At 44.0% G+C, this 20,681-nt stretch overlaps 1 protein-coding gene across 1 annotated transcript in view; it reads left to right on the top strand.

Annotated features, from left to right (window-relative positions):
* Window positions 1-15,752, top strand: part of PTAC3 (plastid transcriptionally active 3) — a 112,526-nt gene extending 96,774 nt beyond the window's left edge. The window contains exons 9-14 of the mRNA XM_086499254.1: window positions 4,896-5,370; window positions 5,497-5,805; window positions 6,420-6,620; window positions 14,303-14,436; window positions 14,549-14,780; window positions 14,883-15,752. Coding sequence (XP_086355380.1) covers window positions 4,896-5,370; window positions 5,497-5,805; window positions 6,420-6,620; window positions 14,303-14,436; window positions 14,549-14,714 — 1,285 coding nt within the window. The 3' untranslated portion in view covers window positions 14,715-14,780; window positions 14,883-15,752. The remainder of the gene's footprint in view (window positions 1-4,895; window positions 5,371-5,496; window positions 5,806-6,419; window positions 6,621-14,302; window positions 14,437-14,548; window positions 14,781-14,882) is intronic.
* Window positions 15,753-20,681: the final 4,929 nt, after the last annotated feature.

Below are 20,681 nucleotides of genomic sequence, written 5' to 3'. Positions count from 1 at the left end.
AAGCAATGACATGGCCTTCTTGCATTAAGACCGCACCCAGACTACGACCACAAGCATCACAATATACTTCAAATGACTTCTGCAAGTCCGCCAAAGTCAAATCTGATCCCGTAGTCAATTTCTCTTCAATGTCTGAAAGGCAGTCACCTCTGTGGGTCCCTACGAGAAAGGGACTCCTTTCTGTGTCAGAATATGCAAAGGGAATCAACCTCTGCAAACTTTCGAATGAACCGCCTGTAGTACGAACACAGTTCCAAGAATCTTCTAACTTCATGGACATTTTTCAAATCGGGCCAATCACGGATAGTCTCTATCTTGGCCGGATCCATTTGCGCTCCTGCTATTGACACAATGTGTCCCAAAAAGTGCTTCTCTGGTAGGAAAAATTCACTTTTCTTTGCATTAATCACTAACTTGTAATCTTGTAATGCCTGAAAGACCTGAAGTAGATGATCTCTATGTTCTGCCTTATTCTTGGAGAAAACAATGATATCCTCAAAGAAAGTGCCAACAAATAGCCTGTACTCTCGAAAAATCTTATCCATCATCTGGTTAAATGTCGCAGGAGCATTGGTTAAGCCAAAAGGTATCACTAAAAACTCAAATAACCCAAAAGTCATCCGAAAAGCTGTCTTGTAGACGTCTCCCGGCACGATTCTGATTTGATGATATGCCCTTTTCAAATCAATCCTGCCAAAGCACAAGGATCCGTGTAATTTGTCGAGTATATCATCGATCCTAGGAATCGGAAATTTGTTCTTGATGGTGATTTTGTTGAGAGCTCTATAATCGATGCACATTCTCCAAGATCCGTCTTTCTTCAAAACCAACAACACTGGAGAGCAATATGGTGAAGTACTAGGCTGGACAAGACCCTTTTCCAAGAGGTCTTTCACTTGGTTCATAATCTCTTCATTCTGTGCTCGGCTCACACGGTAAGGTGGCCGGTTCGGTGGTGTGCTTCCAGGTATCAGATCAATGGTATGATCTTCAGGACGAGCAAGTGGTAACTCGGCTGGTAGGCCCTCTGAGAAGCAATCGGCGTGAGAGTGGAGAAAATCTTGGTGTTCTTTATCAAGTTTAGACATATTTGTCCTATCCTCATCACTCAACTCTTTCATAAAGATCGAGTAAACAAACAGACTGGATTTCATTAATTTAGAAATGGCCGAAGCCGATACAATAGGGACAGACTCGCCCTTTAGTTTAATGTCAAGTACAATGGTTCTGCCCTTCTCTGTAGTCAAAGTCGCTTCCCTCGCCCGATAGTCGACCACGGTGTTGTTCTTGTGGTACGAGGGAATTCCCAAGAGAACATCACAACCTTCCAAAGGCATTATGTAGTCCTCATGCCCTTTCTTCCACGTTCCTCAGTTGCTCTCGAACTCTCCGGCCTTTTGTCGTCCTGTTTTTTCTGTGCCTTTTTAGGGCACTTCGCGGAGATATGTTCAGGTTCCCCGCATCGGAAGCACTTTCCCTCCCTGATGAAGCGAGCTCTCTGCTGAGGAGTAAGCTTGGGTCGTGCATCTTCCTTTTCTGAGTTGCTTTTTCTCTTTCAACTTTCGTTTACTGAAGTCTGTTCGGCTCGTTGTGTCATGACCTCATCAGTGGGGTAGGTCAGACTGCCTGAGTGAATGGCAAAACCCCGCTCATCAACTCCTGAATAGAAGCTGACTTCTGTTTCAAGCAGTGATCTCGGATCTTTGTAGGTAGACCCAAGGTAAACCGCTCAATGTGTTCTTTGAACGAGATCATATTGAAAGAAGAGGCGGGTAGAAAAGAGCTCCATAATCTCTCGCAATAAGCGTCCACTGTATCTTTCTTGGTCATCCGAAGATGGTTCCAAGTAGCTCGTATATCGCGTTCATACTCTTGAGTCAGCCAAGAAGAAATAAAAAGCTTCTTAAATTTCAGCCATTTAATTGGCACAGTCTTGTTTAAAAGAAGCGTGGACCACCAAGTTCGAGCATTCCCCTTAAATAATAGGCAGCTCTCCGAATCTTAGAGTCCTCCCGCGAAAGCAATGTCAAACTGCTGTACAAAAGACAAAGCCTTCGAAGCATCTCTATATCTCGAAAACGTGTCAAATTTAATTGACTGTCCACCTTCCTTAAACTCGTGGACCTTCTTGCTTTTATCTTCCAGAAAGTCATATTGGTTGGCTTTATAAAAATTCTTCTTCTTTGCATAGAAGTTGTTGTCGTCAGAGTCTGAACTGTCTGTAGACGAGTCCTCCGTAGAACTGTCACTCACTGGGCGAGATTTAGACTTCTTTACCTTTTTCTTACCCTTTCCGAAGCGTTGTTTCTTGCTTTTCTTTTGCCTTCGCGGTCTTCTTCGCTCGAGTCTGATGAGCTAGAAGAACTGTCAAAAGAAGAAGAAGAAGAAGAACTCGGTACTTCTTCAAATCGAACACGCTTCTTCTGTTTCTTTGCCTTTTAAAATGTCGACTGACGACCCAAATAACCCGGGAAGTCGATGCCTTTCTTCTGCTTTTTGCTTTGCGCATCAAAAAGCTGAGCAATCTGTGTATCAACCACCTCTTCTAATTCCTTCTTTCTTGTGAGCAGAAGGTTTCTTGAGAGCGGGTTTTGGCGGTGGTGTTGTGGTTTTCTGCCCCACTGGGCATGCACTTCCTGAAAAGAAGTCTCGCTCATATATTTTGCAAATTTTAGGTCTGTCGCAAAATTGAGCATCATCTTTGTTGCATCGCCGATCAATTGACGACGCTCCATCTCTCGACGCTCCGCCTGAGTAGGCCGAGGCGGGCCATACTCCCTCCGCCTGAGTAGGCCGAGGCGGGCCATACTCCTTGCTGGAATCTTCGTTGTGATCCCTTGGCGCATCTCCGGATGCAGAGGGAGTCGATTGATCCTTGCGTGAAGCCATAGGTGCCGCGGAATTTTTTTTTGGGATCGGATTTCCCGTGGAAGAGAAATCGGCCGTGCTCTGATACCACTGTAACAGACTTGGACACTCCAAGTCAAGAATCTACCGCGACAACACCAAATAACCACTGCAAAACAGTTCACATTTCACAATTGATTCAACACTGGCCCGACGGAGTTCCGTGCCTAGAGATATTGGCCCCAAAGATTGGTGCCCCTTTCGGTGTTTCTTTTTGTATTAATCAGAGTTCAAAGTACAAGAGTGCGGGCAGGCGCTCACACTCAGACTCTGCATCCAGATGCTCTGAGTTATGAGGCCCTGCCCACAATTTTAAAGGTTACAAGGGATGCTAAAAGCAGAGCCCCAAAAGCTGAAAATCAAAAGCCTTGATAAAAAAAATAAAGCAAGGACTCTTCCTTTCTCTCTCAAGTTTTAATAAAGCAGAAAAGCTTCTCTCTCTTGCTGTCTTAAGGGAAATAAAGCGTTGCCCAAATAGCTGCCAGACCATGACCATGGGTGATAGCCACTCACACTCCTCCATTGGCACACTAATCACTGCTTCTTCCATCTTTTCTAGCTCTTTCTTGACAGCTTTGACATACTTTGGGTAGAGCTTGTAAGCCCGGCCTCTGAATGGCTTGGCCCCTTCAACCAGAGGGATAGTATGGACACCCAGTTTGATGCCTTCCAAATCCTTGTGAGATCATGCAAAAACATCTTTAAAGGAGTGCATAAATAAAACTACCTATCGAGTAGCACGGGATGATCCCATAACCAAGAGGCTAAGAGGATGTGCTGAGGGTCGTCAGGGTCACCTAGGTTGACTTCTTTGACCAGGTCCGGAGGTGTTGTTAGTGAGGTTGCAACAGAGGATGAAGACTGAGCTGCTTCTTGCAGCTTTGAAACATCATGGGCCGGTGTCTGATCTGTGTGAAAATCAGCATACTCTTCTGTAACCAGCCTTGTGGAAGCTCCTCGAAGGGTAAATCCTCAGACACAGCAGGGAGCCTTGGCGCGGTTGGAGAATCAGGTACAGAGCAGGATAAGGGAAGATGTGAGGCGGTGGTGAGTATGGTCCTCAGTGATTGTCTCACTGGCATCTGTAGGGTGTGGCTCATTGATCGCAGCTAGAGGAGTAGGGAAAGAGGGTGGATCCTCAAGCAAGGGTTGAGTAGAGACCACATAGCATGGCAGTGATGTGGTAGCCTTCAACCACTGCAGAAGATCTTTGTCGGACCCATATGGTGTGGTAGGCTGCTCTATGTCGGGCTTGGACTCCACTGACAAAGAACTATGATGAACCACCGGATCCATACCTCCTTCAAGTCGAATTGGTTGCATTTGGGAGACAGGAGTATGAATTCACATGGCGTGGTTTCCCCAATCGTGAAGTGCCTTTGTGTGCCGCAACCAAGGTCTACCGATGAGCAAGGAAAAACCTCCCTCAACCTGGGGAAGACGAAACACAACAAAATCCAAGTTGAACGTGAAGTCTTGTACCTACATAGGCACCTTGTCTACTATGCCCACTGGGTAGACTGTCCTCTGGTCAGCCAATGTAATTGTGAAGGGGGCAGGGCGGGTAGGCTACTGACCTAAAGCCAACATTGTGAACTCTGGCATCAGATTGATCCGAGATCCACCATTGACTATGACGCCAGAGAATTTGTGCCCAAGAACAGATACAATGAGACGAGGACTTTTGTAATTGGTGAGGGGGGCGGCTGGATAGGAAATGATAAATCATGTACGACTCTGAGGGCTGTACGGGGAGGTGCTTGCCACTAGGCCCTACACCTGGGTACAAAGACTGAATGACTGAAAGGGTGTCACTTCTGAGCATGCATACAAATACAGATTCAAAAAATAATGCACTCCGATTCCAAATGTTTTAGTTAAGTGCTGGTGAATTTTTTGCGAAGTCATCTTTCTCTTTGCTAGTTTTTCAATATTGCTTAAGTAAATGCTGTCATTGTAAGATCTTTGCTACTTTTGTATTTTGACAGGTACATTGCAGAAGGAGGTCTGACAGGCACCCGTCTGCGTTGGAGTCCTTCCCTTAGTGGGAACTATTTTCCAGTAAACCCTGATAGTGAAGGATTTCGATATGCAGCTCCTGTGGAAATATCTTTTAAAAAGGACTGTGCTGAAGCACGGGCAACGTATGCATGTGAATTAATGAAGAAGTTACAACGAGATGGGGTTAGTGCTCTTGGACGTGGGGCAACAGAGGAGGACGTCATGATGATCATGGAGAAGCTTCGGAAAGATATGCTTGCAGAATCAGTACCGCAAGTCCGCAAGCCTAAAGCGGCCAGCAAAATGCTGGTTTCAGAACTAAAAGAAGAACTGGAAGCACAAGGTCTTCCTTCTGATGGAACTAGGCCAGTTCTTTATCAGAGAGTCCAGAAGTCAAGAAGGATAAATCGAGCCCGGAATCGGCCATTATGGTTACCACCAGAAGTCGTGGTCACTGAACAAGTATGTGATGTGTAGTCAAAAATTGTGGAACAATAGGGTTAAGTTATATGCCTGTCTGAGGTCTGGTACTTTGAGCAATGCTTATCCAATTAGAAAATTAGTTGCTGAAGTGTGTTTTGCTGGCAGATAGATGACCGTGTCGAAAAGTTTATGGCTAGACTAAATCTAAAAAATGAGCACAACACAGAGTATTGGAGGAAGCGTTTCTTGGGTGAAAGTACAGAGGATGATGGAGAAGACTCAGGAAATGGAGAGATTGCTGAGACAGGTTCTGATGGAGAAGGGGCAGAAGGGAAGAGGGATGATGGAGATGGAGAGGATGAAGTGGAAGAGGAGACAGCTGAGGTAGAAGATGGTGGTGAAGAAGAAGAGGTTGAGCCTCAAGTTATGCTTGCCACACAACTTATGGAGAATCAGGAAACATTGGAAACACAGGTAAATTAATTACCGTTAGTCACAGTAAATGAGATGGACAAGTATTTTGATGGCTGAAAACCTTTACAAGTAGAGTTTTGGGGTGTCCTTATGCATGTGCATGCGTGTGTGTCACACCCTTCCATGCAACTTTGAGACATCTTTCTTTTGAGCAGTCTGCGTCAGGGAACACCAAAACATTTTCTGTAACCAGAAAGAGAGAGCCCAGGTTTCAGGTCAAAATTTGAAGGATTGCGTTTTTTACACTAAAATATGTAACATTTTTTTCTGGTTTACTTCAAGGCAAGCATGGAATCTAACCGATGGAAAATACGCTGAAGGCCTGGTTTTTGTGATCAATGGTCTGGGTTGGTTTATAAGCTCCTTCAAAACAATTTAGCTTTTTGGCATCAGACCTTTTTTGGGATTGTTATGTGGTGAAGGCAACTTGTTTGTGCTTTGTTAAATCTTAATGGAAGCTTGCATTTAACATAATAAGTCTGCATGCAGGGGTTCGAGGGTGCGTCTTCAGCTGGGTCTGCACTTGCATTAATCTGTGTATTTCTTACATAATTAGTCTGTGGAGATACAAACTCTAATATTGGAATTTACTGCATATATTTCTGTCTTGACAGCGGAGAGATGATAATTTGTTTGAATTCAATCTTGAGGAAAACCTAAGAGATCTTAAAAGATTCAAGAAGTTCAGTGTTGACGATATGTACACTATTGCTGATGCGTGGGGCTGGACATGGGAAAAAGACCTCGACATACATTGGCCAGAAAAATGGTCAAAAGAACGAGAAGTGACTCTAGGCATGAAACTTATGAAGAAGGTACAAATCGTCTACTTTGCACCTAGTTGTTTCTTGCTTCAAGTTCTTAACATTTTAAGTATCACAAAGGTGTGTGTGTGTGTGCGCGTGCACTTGTGCTCTCATCAATTGGCAGAAGTCCTTTGGTCTTCTTGTAGGAATTGATGAGGACTGTGAGTAGGTGTGCAGGGCAATTTCACTTGGCTACCTAGAGGATAGACTTGCAGATATTTGGGTTTTCATGTTGGCATTGATGTGTCAGTTGAGCAGCAGTTTGATCCACTTTTACAGTCTAGTAGAAGGAAACTTTGTCATTGGTCTTCCTTGCATTTTTATTTGTCTAGCAGAGCCCTTGTGGTGAACTAGGTTCTTCTTGCCACAGCTTGGTTCACTGCATCTTGCATGACTCTTCATTCTGGTGCAATGGCACACTTACGGCGCCTTGCGCACAACTCTTTGGTGGGACACATGGCCCTGAGCTCATTGGGACATGGTTATTTTGCCTTCAGTTGAGTTAGGCTTGGGAATTACTGATCTAGAGATGCAAAGCAAGGCATTGCTTGCCAAGCTCAAAGAATGCAGATTGTGATGGTCTCGCATCTAGAGAGAGGTTGCTGTAGAGTTCAATTTGTGACATGAGACGAGGCTAGTCGAGCATTGGCACACGGCCCCTCCGCTTCTAGAGAGCCTAGTGTTACTTGTGGAAATGGAGACACGGTAGGCTCAGCGAGGGTCTAGCAGTTACAGCCAGGTTCCAGACTATTGCGAGAGTTTCAGCCGTACATTCGGTAGTGGTCTGGGTGTTGTTTTGAGTGACAGTGGTGCACTGTCCGATGGTGTATACACCCCCACCCTTACATTGATTTGATTCTTCACCCCTCTTGCAAGAATCTCCCTCGGTATCTCTCTCTACCTACTATACATTGAGGAGATATATAGAGTTACCACTTGTCTCTCCCAAGCACAAAAGAGTTCTTGGGGAGTTTTGATATAGATAACATTCTTACTTTCTATGTTGACGACACTGTATGTGGAAGCATTTTCCCTCCTATTGAACACGATAAAATGCATATGTTAGGTGTTCTAAGAGATTGAGAACAAAGAAATAGTCTTGGGCATTTTTTGTATATTTTATGGACATTCTTGGATCATCCCTCTGTGAAGATTGGCTTTGAATATCTATCTTGACTCTTTGTGCTTGAGATGGTCATTTTACGCACATAGCAAATCCCCCCCCCCACTCCGCCACGGCCCCCCTTTGTTTTTAACGGGTGTTCGAGTTTCTTTTCGACTTGCCGACTCCAATTGTTGGTGCCAGATCTTGCTATTGAATGGGTTTTCATCTTGCCACTAGCAGCATACGTTTCGATACTTAGTGCCTCCCCATTGCAGGCTGTTATTCATTTGTCACTCTAGGCCAGGTATATGGCGTTTGGTGGCCTCGATCGTTCGCAATACGGAAGGAGAAACCGCTTGGAGGGTCTCCCAGTCTTGCTTTAACCAAGTGAAACGAACAACGCGGGAGGATCTCCTGGCTATGCGCACCGCCTTTGGACACGTGTCGGGACGAACCACCTCACCATAGCCACCATCTGGAAGCTCCTTCGTGCTGGGCCAGCGTTTGAGGACTTAGGTATACACCTGTAAGACCGACCGTCCCATGCATCCGGCCTCACAACGAGCCTTAGAGACCACCGGCATTGTGCCAGTGGGGGTCGATAGCAACGAATGAGGCCTTGGATTTCTTTTATAAATTGACTGGCCACACTGACCGGCTTCACATTACGTCCGTCCGGACATTGGACACCCATAACATATACTTCCCCCCTTAAGAACCATTAATGTCCTCATCTATGAAGTGGGGATACTAAGCTTTCAAAGCTCTAACCGATTCCCAAGTAACAAACTTTTCAAATTGATCCTTCCATTTAATGAAGTACTCATCATAAGCAGATCGACGGGAACGACGGGTACGGTGATCTAACATGGCCCCTGGTTCTCGAGGAATATACGCAGTTTGGACTACTTCCCTTACATTTTCCTCGATAGGCATAACAATGTCAGTTTCACCTAGTTTTTCTCTAAGGCGGCTGACATGAAACACTGGATGCACATTAACCATAGTTAGAGGGAATGGCCATTTCTAGGTGTCCGTTCCCCGTTCCCATTCCAAATCTCCGTTGTGTTTCAAATGTGAGTATTCGTAACAAGGAATGGCGTTTCATGCTCATTGCCGTTCCCGTTCCCCCTTTCGAAATCCCGTTTCGGGTAACTATGACACTAACATCGGAAGGAAGAGCCAACTTATAGGTAACTTGGCCAATTTTCTTTGTGATCAAGAAATCTAGCTGAAAGCTTATAATGCTTTCCAGTTTGTATAGTGTTGAAATCTTTGGGTATCTTCAGATAGACCCATTGCCCCACATCTAGAGTCCTTGGAGACCTCTTTTGATTAGCATAGGTAGTGACTCGATCCCAAGCTGTCCTTATACTATCCTTAGCCAATTCGAGCATTTCTTGCATATCATACAAGAAATCACGAGCTTTGCGATCTTTGACTTTTTCTTAGCCGATAGCAATAGGGGATTTAGGCTCAAATCCATACATCAACATGAATAGGCTAAATCTAGTAGCAGACTGCTTGCTACTATTGTAGGCAACTCTAATTGTGGAAGGTACATTTCCCAATCAGATTGCCTGTGAGAGACATAAGCCCTCAACATGTCCTCCAATATTTGTTTCATCCTTTCAATTTGTCTGCCGGACTCGGGATGATTAGAGGATGACATACTCAACTTCGTCCATAGGTGAATAAACACATCTCGCCAAAATCACCCATTGAAATTGGTATTCCGATCACCGATGATATCCTTTGCCAAACCATATAGGTTAGCTAGATGATCGACAAATATTACTGCCTACTCATGGATTTTAACTGTCGACTTTGTTGGTATAAACTTTACCATTTTTGTGAGTGGATCAACCACAACCCAAACAATATCGTTGCCACGACTAGTATTTGGCAAACCAACAGTAAAATCAGAAGAAATACTCTCCGACTTGGCATTAGGGATTTCCGATGGATGTAGAAGGTCAGCTTTCCTTAGGGGCTCTGCCTTATTGACCTGAAAGTAATAGAAATATGGTTTGGCCAATGCTAAAGTTCTTTGGATGCCTAGGTGCTTAGCACTAGGAGCATCATGGCATTTGAACAAAATCCTTTGTCAAACCTCATCGATTTTGACAGGAAGACTTTCCCATTTCTAAACAGTAGTCCACCTCTAATGGAATATTGTCTTTGCCTTATCTCTCGAGCACGACTCACTTGGGTCTCCGGATCACCCAACCCTATATGCGATCACGCCCTACTTCGACCTCGTTCCATATCTTGTCAAAGTGGCTATCAGAATGACATAGCCCTCAGAGAGAGATAGAAATCCGTCGAGATTTAAGCCATAGACAAGGCAGTAACCTCAGGAATCCGGCTGAGCCCGTCAGCAACTTGATTGTTGGATCCTTTCTTGTTACATTCCCAGACATCCAGATGGGCGCCTGTAGTTATGTCCGGCCAGTGTGAACATGGCCCTTTGTTTATGAAGTCCTATAAATAGGACTTGAGTCTCATTTGAGAGACATCTTGTGTGATCACCACACATGGACTCTTGGCCCTTGGCAGCTCTGCCTGCACACCCGTACTGATGTGGGTTTGGTGGTATGGGACATCGGCCCTTATGGCAGAGGCTAGCCCGCTTGGCTGCAGGCTCCCAGGCTCGGGGGTGAGCCCGTATTGGCTCTTTGGCTGGGAGGTGAGCCTGATGTCCGCTCACTACGTGTGTCTAGGTGTGAGTTTGGCTTGTGTCATGTCGTGTGAGCAGGATGGATCTGGCGATGACTAACATTGGTATCATAGCCTCCTTCCTGCTCGTATGCAAGGCATGGCAACGTCCACAAAACCACCAGAGCTGATTGGGCTGTGATGGCCCAGCTTGACAGGATCTCCCACCTCTCGTATAGGGTGGTATGGGATGCAACTAGTGAGAGAGGAGGGCAAGGGAGGCACATGCCAGCCGGTGGTGAGAATCTAGTTCGTCTTTTTCACGGATTTTTGTGTGTGGAATGTTGATTGCCAGTAGCAGTCACATGGATGCTTGGTATGTTTTTGTTTACCTCTTTGTAGCTATTTTTGCATGAGGGTGTCCTTGGGAGCTGCCACTTTAGGGACATGGCAGCCCCTCCGTGTGCATCTAGTGAGAGGAACTTGTAAGTTTTGGAGTATGCTTCCCAGTGGTGTGGAAGTTAAGAGTTCTTTTTTGTAATGTGATGCTTCAAAGGCCGTTGTGTGTATCCAGTGGTTTCTTTAGGCAAGAGGCACGAATCCCGTGCAGCACTTGCTTGGCTGCAATGCAACACAGGTCACTGAACAGTCGCTTGGCTGCGGGTAAACAACCCCTGGTGGCAGCGCTGGTGCAACACGCAGAGCAGTAGCAGCAGCGGCGGCGGGGACAGGAAGCAGTGGGCGGCGGTGACAGGTACGAAGCAGCGCAGGGTGGCGTGACCTGAGGGCGGTGGTGTAAGGGCGGCAGCTTGCAGGGGGTGCGATAGTGTGAGGGCAGTGCCCCAAGATCAGCTCGCAAAGGCGGTATCCGAAGGCGGTCGCGAAGTCGGTGCAGGCAGGTTCATCATTATTTTCACACTAAGGGTTTTTTTAAAGAAACCCTGTAACCGCCCAAGCCCTTCCTAGTGACCACCTTTAAGAAAAAAGGTGTGAAAATGGCCCCTTATTAAAAGAAGGATCGTACACTTTAAAAAAGAGCAAGAAGCCTCATTTTTTGTCATTCCTGCAAATCCCCAACACTCTCCTGAACCGCCCCATTCTTCTTCAAGGCTCTTCGCCCCTTTCTCCACCTACTTCACCTGAGCCCTTGGTTCCACCGTGCAGGCAAACAAGGACATGACATTCCCTAGTCAACGTTTGTCCTCGCTCAGGCGCCGAGCTCCCTCTCTTTCTCTTCTTCTCACCCTCTCATGTATCCTCCCGCATATTCTTTACCTTGGCACCATGGCGTCACTCGACGCTTCTCCGCATGAGAATGGCGCCACTAGCATGCGTCAACCGAGGGAGGAGGCGCCTCTCTCTCCTCTCGATTCTACACACACGCACGGGCTTCATCGCGAGGGTTCTTCTCCCCCGTCTTCCGCCTCCGACGCATCTCCCATCGCTATACTACAACAACAATTAGCAGAGATGCAAAGGCAGCTTGGGGAGTTACGTGCCACGTAGGTCGCATTTTCGCCCGCAGGTCCCAGCACATTAGTCAGATACAAATCATGCTCCAAGGCAAGGCATATGCATGATGGGCTGGGTTACGACCTAACCCAACCGCTTGGGTAGACTTCATGACGGTCTTTTGCGCTCGCTTCTTGCAAGTCGATAAGATCGAGTGCTTCAAGAGGCTGTTCAAGTTGGAGATGGGTAAGAAAACCTTGGACGCTTAAGCCTTACTCACAGGAATTCAAGGACTTCGTCCACAAGACGAAAGCCTTGGAAAATCCGCAGGTTATACTATAGATGCTTTATCTGTTTGGATTACCCCCGGCTTACCAGAACGAGGTATTGCAGAATCCCAATCCTAAACTGCTAGGTGTGAACTAAGTAGCTAGCTGGGATATCCGATAGCTAGATCAGAAGAGATCTAGCATCGGTCGCTGGCAGATCTCATCAATCTCCTCCATGCATGTTCGGTCAAAGTGATCCGAATCCTCTGATGCAGCCTCCGTCGATGTTGTGTAGTCCTCCGCAGTCATGGGCGTCTGGATCTCCCGAGCTCTGTCGCTCGGTCGATCAGTGTGCCTCTGGTGTGAGGCGACGAGCTGCTGTGGTAGTAACTCCTCCGGCTGTCCAGTGGCAGCTCTAAAGAAGTTTATGATCCGTCTCTGAGACTGGCTAGCCTCTCCTCTCATCAAGCTCTCTCTGTGTCTGTGCAGCTCGAGCAAAAACAAAGGCATCTCTCATCCTCGTACCGCATGACTCTGGAGAATGGTTCAAAGCCCTCTATGAACAAGCAGTGGAAGCAGCCTCGCATCTCGTAGTAGACGGGGCAGTGGCATGTGTAATGCAACTCTGTCTCAGGCTCGATGTCATACAAGGGGCTTGTCCTGGCCTCTGCTGGTACTCCGCTGTATCTCCTAGTCTCGATCCGCAGCTGGTGTGAAGATGTGCGTATCTGGCCAATAGCACATTGTATCCCATGAGACAAGTGGGTGTCCATGTATCTGGGCCTCGTCACAAAACCATCCTCCGTAAGCTGGAGGAGATGCTTTCTGTAGAAAGCCATCTTCGTGCCCGGCTCATGTGCTGGCTGTATCCATGTCCTCATGGTGTCTAGCTGAGTCAAGTCCTGACAGATGAGCCTGGTGATCTCGGATTGTATAAGAGTCAGAGAGGGTGCATATAGTGAGTACTGGAAGGGAGGCAATCTGTCTATGCTGAACCCATGCGCCTGAAACCATGATGTCATCTCCCCATACCAGCATTCTGTCTCTCCCTGCATGGCTAACTGTCGAGAGGACTCAAATGCAAGGCGGGCATATGTGTCTCTGGGAAGTTCCCACATGCGGTGTATGAAGGTGGCAGATCTGGTGAGCGCCTCAACCACTAGTGGAAGGGCAGCTAGCTCTGCTCGGACAATAGCACGTGGTACTGAAGCCTTGGCTCTAATGAGCTGCGAGATCATAGAGACTAGAGGCTTCTCCATGTCCCCCCATCCATCACTGCGGCCTGTCCTCTCGTGATGATCCAATGAAGGTCCCCAAATCTCAGCTCCATAAAGCAATGCAAAAGCCACCAAAGTGTCAAAGAGCCAGAGCTTCGTCTGAGGCTCCTGAAACTGAACCTGTGAACACATTCTTTCCAATCTACCCAAAGCTGCATGGGCTCTGGTCAATCTAGTCTCTGCTGCCCTCCTCAATGAAAATGCTGGCCCACTAAAAACCACTCCAAGGTAAGTGTAAGCATCTGTATACTCCACTGTCTCCTGGCCGTATGAGAGAAATGAAATGAAATGAGAGAGAGAGAGAGAGAGAGAGAGAGAGAGAGAGAGAGAGAGAGAGAGAGAGAGAGAGAGAGAGAGAGAGAGAGAGAGAGAGAGAGAGAGAGAGAGAGAGAGAGAGAGAGAGAGAGAGAGAGAGAGAGAGAGAGAGAGATCCAATTTGTGTGGAGTGATGGCGTAACAGTTGGTGGGTTAGTGAAGTGTTAGCATGGTTATCATGCCCAAGTGCATGCCTTGTGTGTTGCAAGGCTAGAGCTTCACTTGTGCTAAGAAACTGCACTTAATGTTTCAAACGCTTCGAAACTTCTCTTGGACATTTTAAAGGCCAATGCTTTCTACTTCATCCCAAATCATATGTTATGATATATGTATATACTACTTTGGTCCAAGTTTGAACCTCAAAGGGCCTTTTTACTCCGTCTTAGTCTTTCATGATGGGTTTGTGTGTCAATGGGTAGTATGTGTAAGCTCTGCACTTATATGTATATAGTTTGTTATTCATGGTTGGTGTCAAAACTTCTGTAGTGGCGTTTCATAGTCTAGCAAAACCATTTTGAAACTTTTGAAGCTCATTTCATATGAAACGTTTCGAAACTACATGGCTGCTATGCTCTGCACGTCTTAACCCTTTGTTTTTGTTTTTTCTGTGAATAGGTGATTGATTTAGGGGGTGTTCCAACAATTGGTGACTGTGCGATGCTTTTGCGGGCAGCAATCAGGACACCTTGGCCAGAAGCCATGGTGAACATTTTACAGCAGACACATAAATTAGGTTATGTCTTTGGCAGGTGAGGGTTCGGGAAGCTTGTACCTTGAATTTGTACGATTCCATCTTACATGCCATCTTTATGGAGAGTCACATCTCATGATTGTTGCAATGATTTCCATCGGTTGTTTCAGTCCAATATATGATGAGGTCGTGGCGCTATGCATGAACCTGGATGAGCGTGAGGCTGCGATAGCCATTGTTACAGACATGGAAGATACCGGAATCAATGTTCCTGATGAAATTCTTGATAAGATATTACCTGAGGAAAGCTTCTCTGAAGATGCAGCTGGAAGCTGAGGATGAAGATGATAAACTTGAATATTAACAATGTCCACTTGTCATCGTTGAATGACTGTGCTTGAGGTAATTATGCCTTCTAGATAAGATTGAATGGTCTGTTTGTCATATAGTTTTTTCTTAGAGAGGCTTTTCATTGTGCTTCCTGATATTGGCTGTGGTTTGCAGGTACGGATTGCTCGTATGCATAAATCAATGTTATTGCTAAATGCTTCAAGCAAGCTATGAAGAGCGTATTGTGAAGGGACACTATACTGTGGATTTTCAGAACTCCCAACACATGGCAGCTGATGCATCGTGGGTGATCCATTTTGGTGATGGATAGGAAAGAGCTTGTTGGACCTCTTACTGGTGGTCGAAGGGATACAGACAATGTACATTTCTGATTGATAAAAAATGTGGTGTGGTCTATAGAGAAACTTACCGAAGTGCCAACGACCATTGCTTCAAAAGGGACACTCGTTTTTGGTCCTCGGGGTCTTGTTTTGCAAGAAAGCACCACAGCATGTCAAATATTTTTGTTTTGAGAGTCTTAAACAACGCCAACACATGTCAAATATCCTCGTTTTGATAGTACTAGCCTCGCTTCAATCTGTCAATGTAATATCTTTTGTGTGCAACGCATGCACCAAATTCTTGTTAGCGGCAACTTTCCAGAAAAGCAACTCTCAACCTACTTGTATTGAAGTTTGAGCTCCAACTTTGCACGTTGTGCAGTGACGAAGTTTTATGGACTTAAATGTCACAACTTTGTCATGTTGAGTCAGGGATGGAGCACTACAACAATAAGGGGGTTTGGTTGTCAGGGCGCAGTGCATCAAGGCTACTATCTCTAGAATGCACTGTGAAGAGTGTCATTTAGCTTCGGTTATCAATAGCTTGTAATGTTACTGTTGCTTTTTAAGCAATGCAAATGTTGTCATGGCACCCCTCACACCCGCAAGGGTGGCATCATGTGTCGTTAAGGATTATTAGCTGGTCATTCTAAAGAAAGTGATGATGCTTCTTTTAATACCATCAACAAAAATTTTCTTCTTCTTCCAAAGTTTCTAGTTAAAATTCTTTGTTGTGATTAGCAAGTTCATAGCAAACTACTGGATGTCTCAACGTCCTTTCTTTGAGTGAGATAGCATAGCCATAGAATATTTGATTTCTCCCTAAAGACCTGGTTAAACCTAACTGTTGATCATTGAATATGATTTGAATGCGACTTGGCTATTCATGTCGAGTTGTTCTTCGTTTTTGAAATCTGATTAAAAAATTAAGTGAGTGTTTTGTGGTGCCATTGCTGTCCAATTTGAAGGTGATCGAATATGATATCTAATGACGATATACCGAGTAAAAGGAGCAAAGTAATGCAAGGGTCTTGGTACCTGAGAAATTGGATTGTAGTGGCTCCATGTGTCTTTTACCGCATATGATTGAGTTTAAAGGATGCAATTTGGGTTGTGATTTCAATCAAGGAAATGGAGCGGAACTTACTAGCTCTGTCGCACATGGGCATAACCATAAGAGACTTGACGCAGAACATGGACAGAGGTAACCTTTGTGCGCAACACAAAATACCAGAAATGTCTGTGACAAAGTAAGGTAAAAATGCGCGTCGGCATCGGTACCATGTGGCAAACCCTCATTCTCCTCCAATGCTGCATATTTTAGCTTATATCAAGGGAGTATCAAATCCCACCCTTGTCCTCTCTTTCTACTATCAATTTCTGGTTTTCTATTGGATCGACATCTCTTGATATTCCTTTCTTTATATTGACTTTTTTGTTCAAGTTTTGGGTCATGTCAGTATTTTAGATTGAGCTATATCTCATCATTAGATGCAGGTAGACACTTGTCTTTGTGCTGATGTAAATGTTTTTGTTTTGCAGGGTGTTAATATATATATGATGGATAGTCTTTGATACAAAGTGCCTAGCTGTTTGCGAATTTTGGCACATCATGAAACAATGTCAGATTTTAAGACAAACTCCATAGGCAAAGCTTATCCTGCGTGGCTTGATTGCTGCTGTTTATATGCAGACCAGGTTGGGCTATCCTTGCCTTGCCTAACACCACCATTAGGCTTGCATATGTATTCATACCCGTAAACATGTGCATATACATTGCTTGCTTTCTTGTTCTGCTTTCTTTGCACAATGAGTTGTTGGCTAAAAAATGGCTTTTCATGGGCAATAATGAGCAAATGCTCTCCTGAGAGAACTATGAAAACACTCCCAAATGATGCTCTCCGAGATATGCAGCTTGTAATTAAAGGACTCATCGTAGGAATCGTGGCCTCATATTAATGCTGAGAAATACCGTCATGGATTACCATGAACAACCAGGGTCATCAACTTTGCTAAGAGTTGAGGTTTTGGGAGGAGTAGAGCATTCTCTTGGGTTGCTTGGTGGTGGCGAGTTTGGATCCCCTGGAAGTGCATGTGGAGTCTGAGAGTTGTGTATGTTGGAGCTCGGGGGGCGCCTCATAGTTCTGATTGTTAGCTTGGTATAGGGTGACCTCTTACTATGTTTGTGTGATGCATGGTAGTAGAATGATGGTCTTCTAGTAGAAGTCCCTTTGATGCCGCTATAGGTGCCGATAATGTCTCTCTATGTCTATGTATCTCCACTAGCAAACGGCCAAACTGGTTTTGATCTCTAGAGTCCATGATTTGTTGTAGGGTGGGTTGCCTTGTGAAAAGGGCCTCTTATCTATATCTGATACTCTCATATGCTCTACATCTGCAAAGAAAGCACTGCTCTTTCTCAATCACGCTCTTTGTGCAAAGCTGGCAGAACCTCTCAGCTCACATGGTGTGAGCAGATCTTCATGTCTCTATCTCTAGCTAGTGTGATGGTACTCAGAGCTGACCAATTACCACTGGTGAGCTATGTGGCATGTATGTGTCCACGTAGTGCGGTTTTTGAACGAATTCCTCGTCTAGCATGGTCAAGAAATACTCACTATAACACGTCGTGGTCGGAGGAAGAGGCTGTCAGGGGCGATTCATGTTCTTCTAATGCATAGTTGCCATAGATCATGCCCGAGTATCGTGTTCCTCTCACTTTGTGAGACCTTGATGAAGGACTCAGATTGGGTTGGTTGTTTTGACACGGGAGTCACAATTTGTACTAAGGCATGCAATAGCTCAAAATGAGTGTCTTGCTTAGGGAGGTTTTGGTGCACTTTATAGCATAGCTTTTGACCAACCGAGTTGCCCATAACCCTTAAAACAAGCGGTTTCTACCTAGGCGAGAGGATGGAAGTAGAAGTTTAAGGGAGGCTTGTGGAGGGAAAGGTGGAGCCTTTATCCGACAAGCCTCATTCACCCTTGGAGGAGTACGGTATATATATAACCTCAGACATATCTATTATCACAAGAGCAAGAATAAGATTGTGCTCAAGCTCGGGGTGGGGACAAATGGGGGGTTTTCTTCTAATTTTTTTTTTACACGGTTCATATATTTTTTCAGTCTGTGCTGGCATTTTTTTGTCCCCATCGAGAGCTTTTCCTTCTCAACTTTTCTTTTTCAAAGAACAAAAATGGTTTAGGTTTCCTTTCGATCTGTGTTTGCGTTGTCGTATTGTGACACGTACATAGTAGGAACAAATGCTACAAGATCTATCTTGTCATTTTTTAGATACATAAGTATATTTTCTATAATGTACAAATGTATATTTAAGTATAATAACAAACTTTCTATCTTATCGTATTATTTATCTCAAGGGTAACATATTCTTACTTTACCATCAGAAAGTACCATGAGAAAAAACGTCAATAGCTCCATCTCTTTAACTAGGGACAAAAAGCATTGGTTCTTTCTTTCTAATATCTCATTATTATCTCATATCCTAGCTAGATCTTATATTTAGGGTGACTTTCAATATATATATATATATATTTTATGTATTTTTTTCATATTTCTTATATTTCTTTTTAATAGTTACTAGGAAGGAATTAAATCCTATGGAACACTAGCTTGCATGATTCTCAAAGATATACCTATTTTAATGCATTATTTCAAGCATGATTACAAAACTTTGTCAAGGACCAATGTCATGCTTTCATATTGCATGACATGTCCATTGGAATCAAAGATACACCTATTTTAATGCATTTTTGCAAGCATGATTACAAAACTTTGTCAAGGACCAATGTCATGCTTTCATATTGTATAAGGTGTCTATTGGAATCAAATGAAAGTCTAAAGCTAAGGGGACCACAAGAAGAATGCCAAAACCATACCTTATTTTGATGATTTTTTTACACAAGGTTCCAATCTGAATTGGAAAACGTATATAAAATGGGAGTTGTAGCTTATTTGCTGAATTTTCTCTCCCTATTTCTAATTTTTTATTTGGAGCCACGGTTGAGGAGATATGATCAAAATACTGGACCCCAGTCTGCCCACATCATGCAGGGACAACACATTTCAAACTTTTTCAGTTTCCATTCACATTGGCTTTTCTCTTCTTGTGTAAACCCTTGGGGGTTTCCTTCACCTATAAAAGGGGACCTCTTCTTTCTTGAAAACCATTTAAGACATTCATGAGATGAATTTATGAGGGAATGAGAGTAGTAATGCCTAATTGTACTTAGTCATAAACATAAGCCTAAGCCTACACTTACTCCTAAAGAAAGACTAGCCAATCTTGTAAGCTATCATTGGAATATAATCTATAATCAAAGAAGGACTTGAACTTGGTGCATCAATGAAGGCTTGAAGTCTTCCCTCTTCTTCTCTCTCCATAAAAAATGGTGAATAACTCCCGAAGTGTTTGTCAAGTAAGATGTGTTCTACTTTGATATTTTGTTGATTTCTTGTTATTTTCTTTTTTATCTCTAATCCAACATATATGTCTAATTTCATCTCCCTCTCTAACTAAACCTATCTCTCTCACTCTAGAAATTCATTCTCTCTACAAATTTTAGATTCTCTTTGCTACTACAGGTACATCTCTCTCCGCAGTATCTTTATTGCCTACGGACAAGAATAGGGCTCGGGAGGGAAACTTCTAGGTTCTCCTTGCTTCAGGTACATCTCTCCCCGTAGTATCGTTATTGCCTACGAGAAAGAATAGGGCTTGGAAGGGAAACTTCTCATCTCTTCACTTCTCTCATATCTACATTTCTCACATACTATCCTAAATGAATAATCCAAATGATGTGAATTTCTATCGTTTTCACTCTGTGCAATCTATTAGAATTAATGTATGGATTTATCATAAAATATACTTTGAACAACGTATAGTATTTCTCTTTGACCTGGAAAGGCTCAATGAAATACTTTTTTCACCGGATCCCATCATACTACCCCTTATAGACTATAACTTCTCGGTTGACGTAAGTGTAGTTATCTTGCTATGAACCAAGAGGATTTGTACACACAATTAATCCCAATCACTAGACAAAACATATATATTATGGTAAGTACAAAATTACAATTTCAAAGAACAATTCGTAGAGTGTTTGGTCAGCAAAGATTGAACGCCATCAACTCATCTATTAACCCTTTCATATTACCCATGATACTATATGACCATAGCTTTGATGTTTTTATCTTTGTGTTGTTTTGATATTTTCTTTTGTGTTCTTTCTTTGTGTGTGAGTGCAAGAGAGAAAGAGTAGGGCTTTTTTAATTGTACTTCCTTCCAAACCCTAGACTTCATGGCATCTATGGTTTAACTCCTTCATATAGTTATTGGAGTCCTCTCATAAACTCTCATAGCCAAAAGCCCGATACTTTCCTGGCAAGATCGTAAATTTCTCGACATGTATTTGGTGAACCCGACGTGAATTTGCCAGGGCAAGAGTTTATGGATAACCGTGGGTGATCATGTGGAGCAACAGGGTATGCATTTTGACCCAGCAACAATGCAAATGTTTCAAGCATTTACAATGTTCATGCAACAACAACATGCTACTGAAAGAAGGAGATTTCATTAACCAAAGCGATACAAGCGGTCGTCAATAGGAT

Source organism: Adiantum capillus-veneris, chromosome 24, assembly GCF_014529385.1.
Source record: "Adiantum capillus-veneris isolate H3 chromosome 24, ASM1452938v2, whole genome shotgun sequence".
In the NCBI taxonomy this organism is placed as follows: domain Eukaryota; kingdom Viridiplantae; phylum Streptophyta; class Polypodiopsida; order Polypodiales; family Pteridaceae; genus Adiantum; species Adiantum capillus-veneris.
This window is presented reverse-complemented; position numbering and strand designations above follow the sequence as displayed.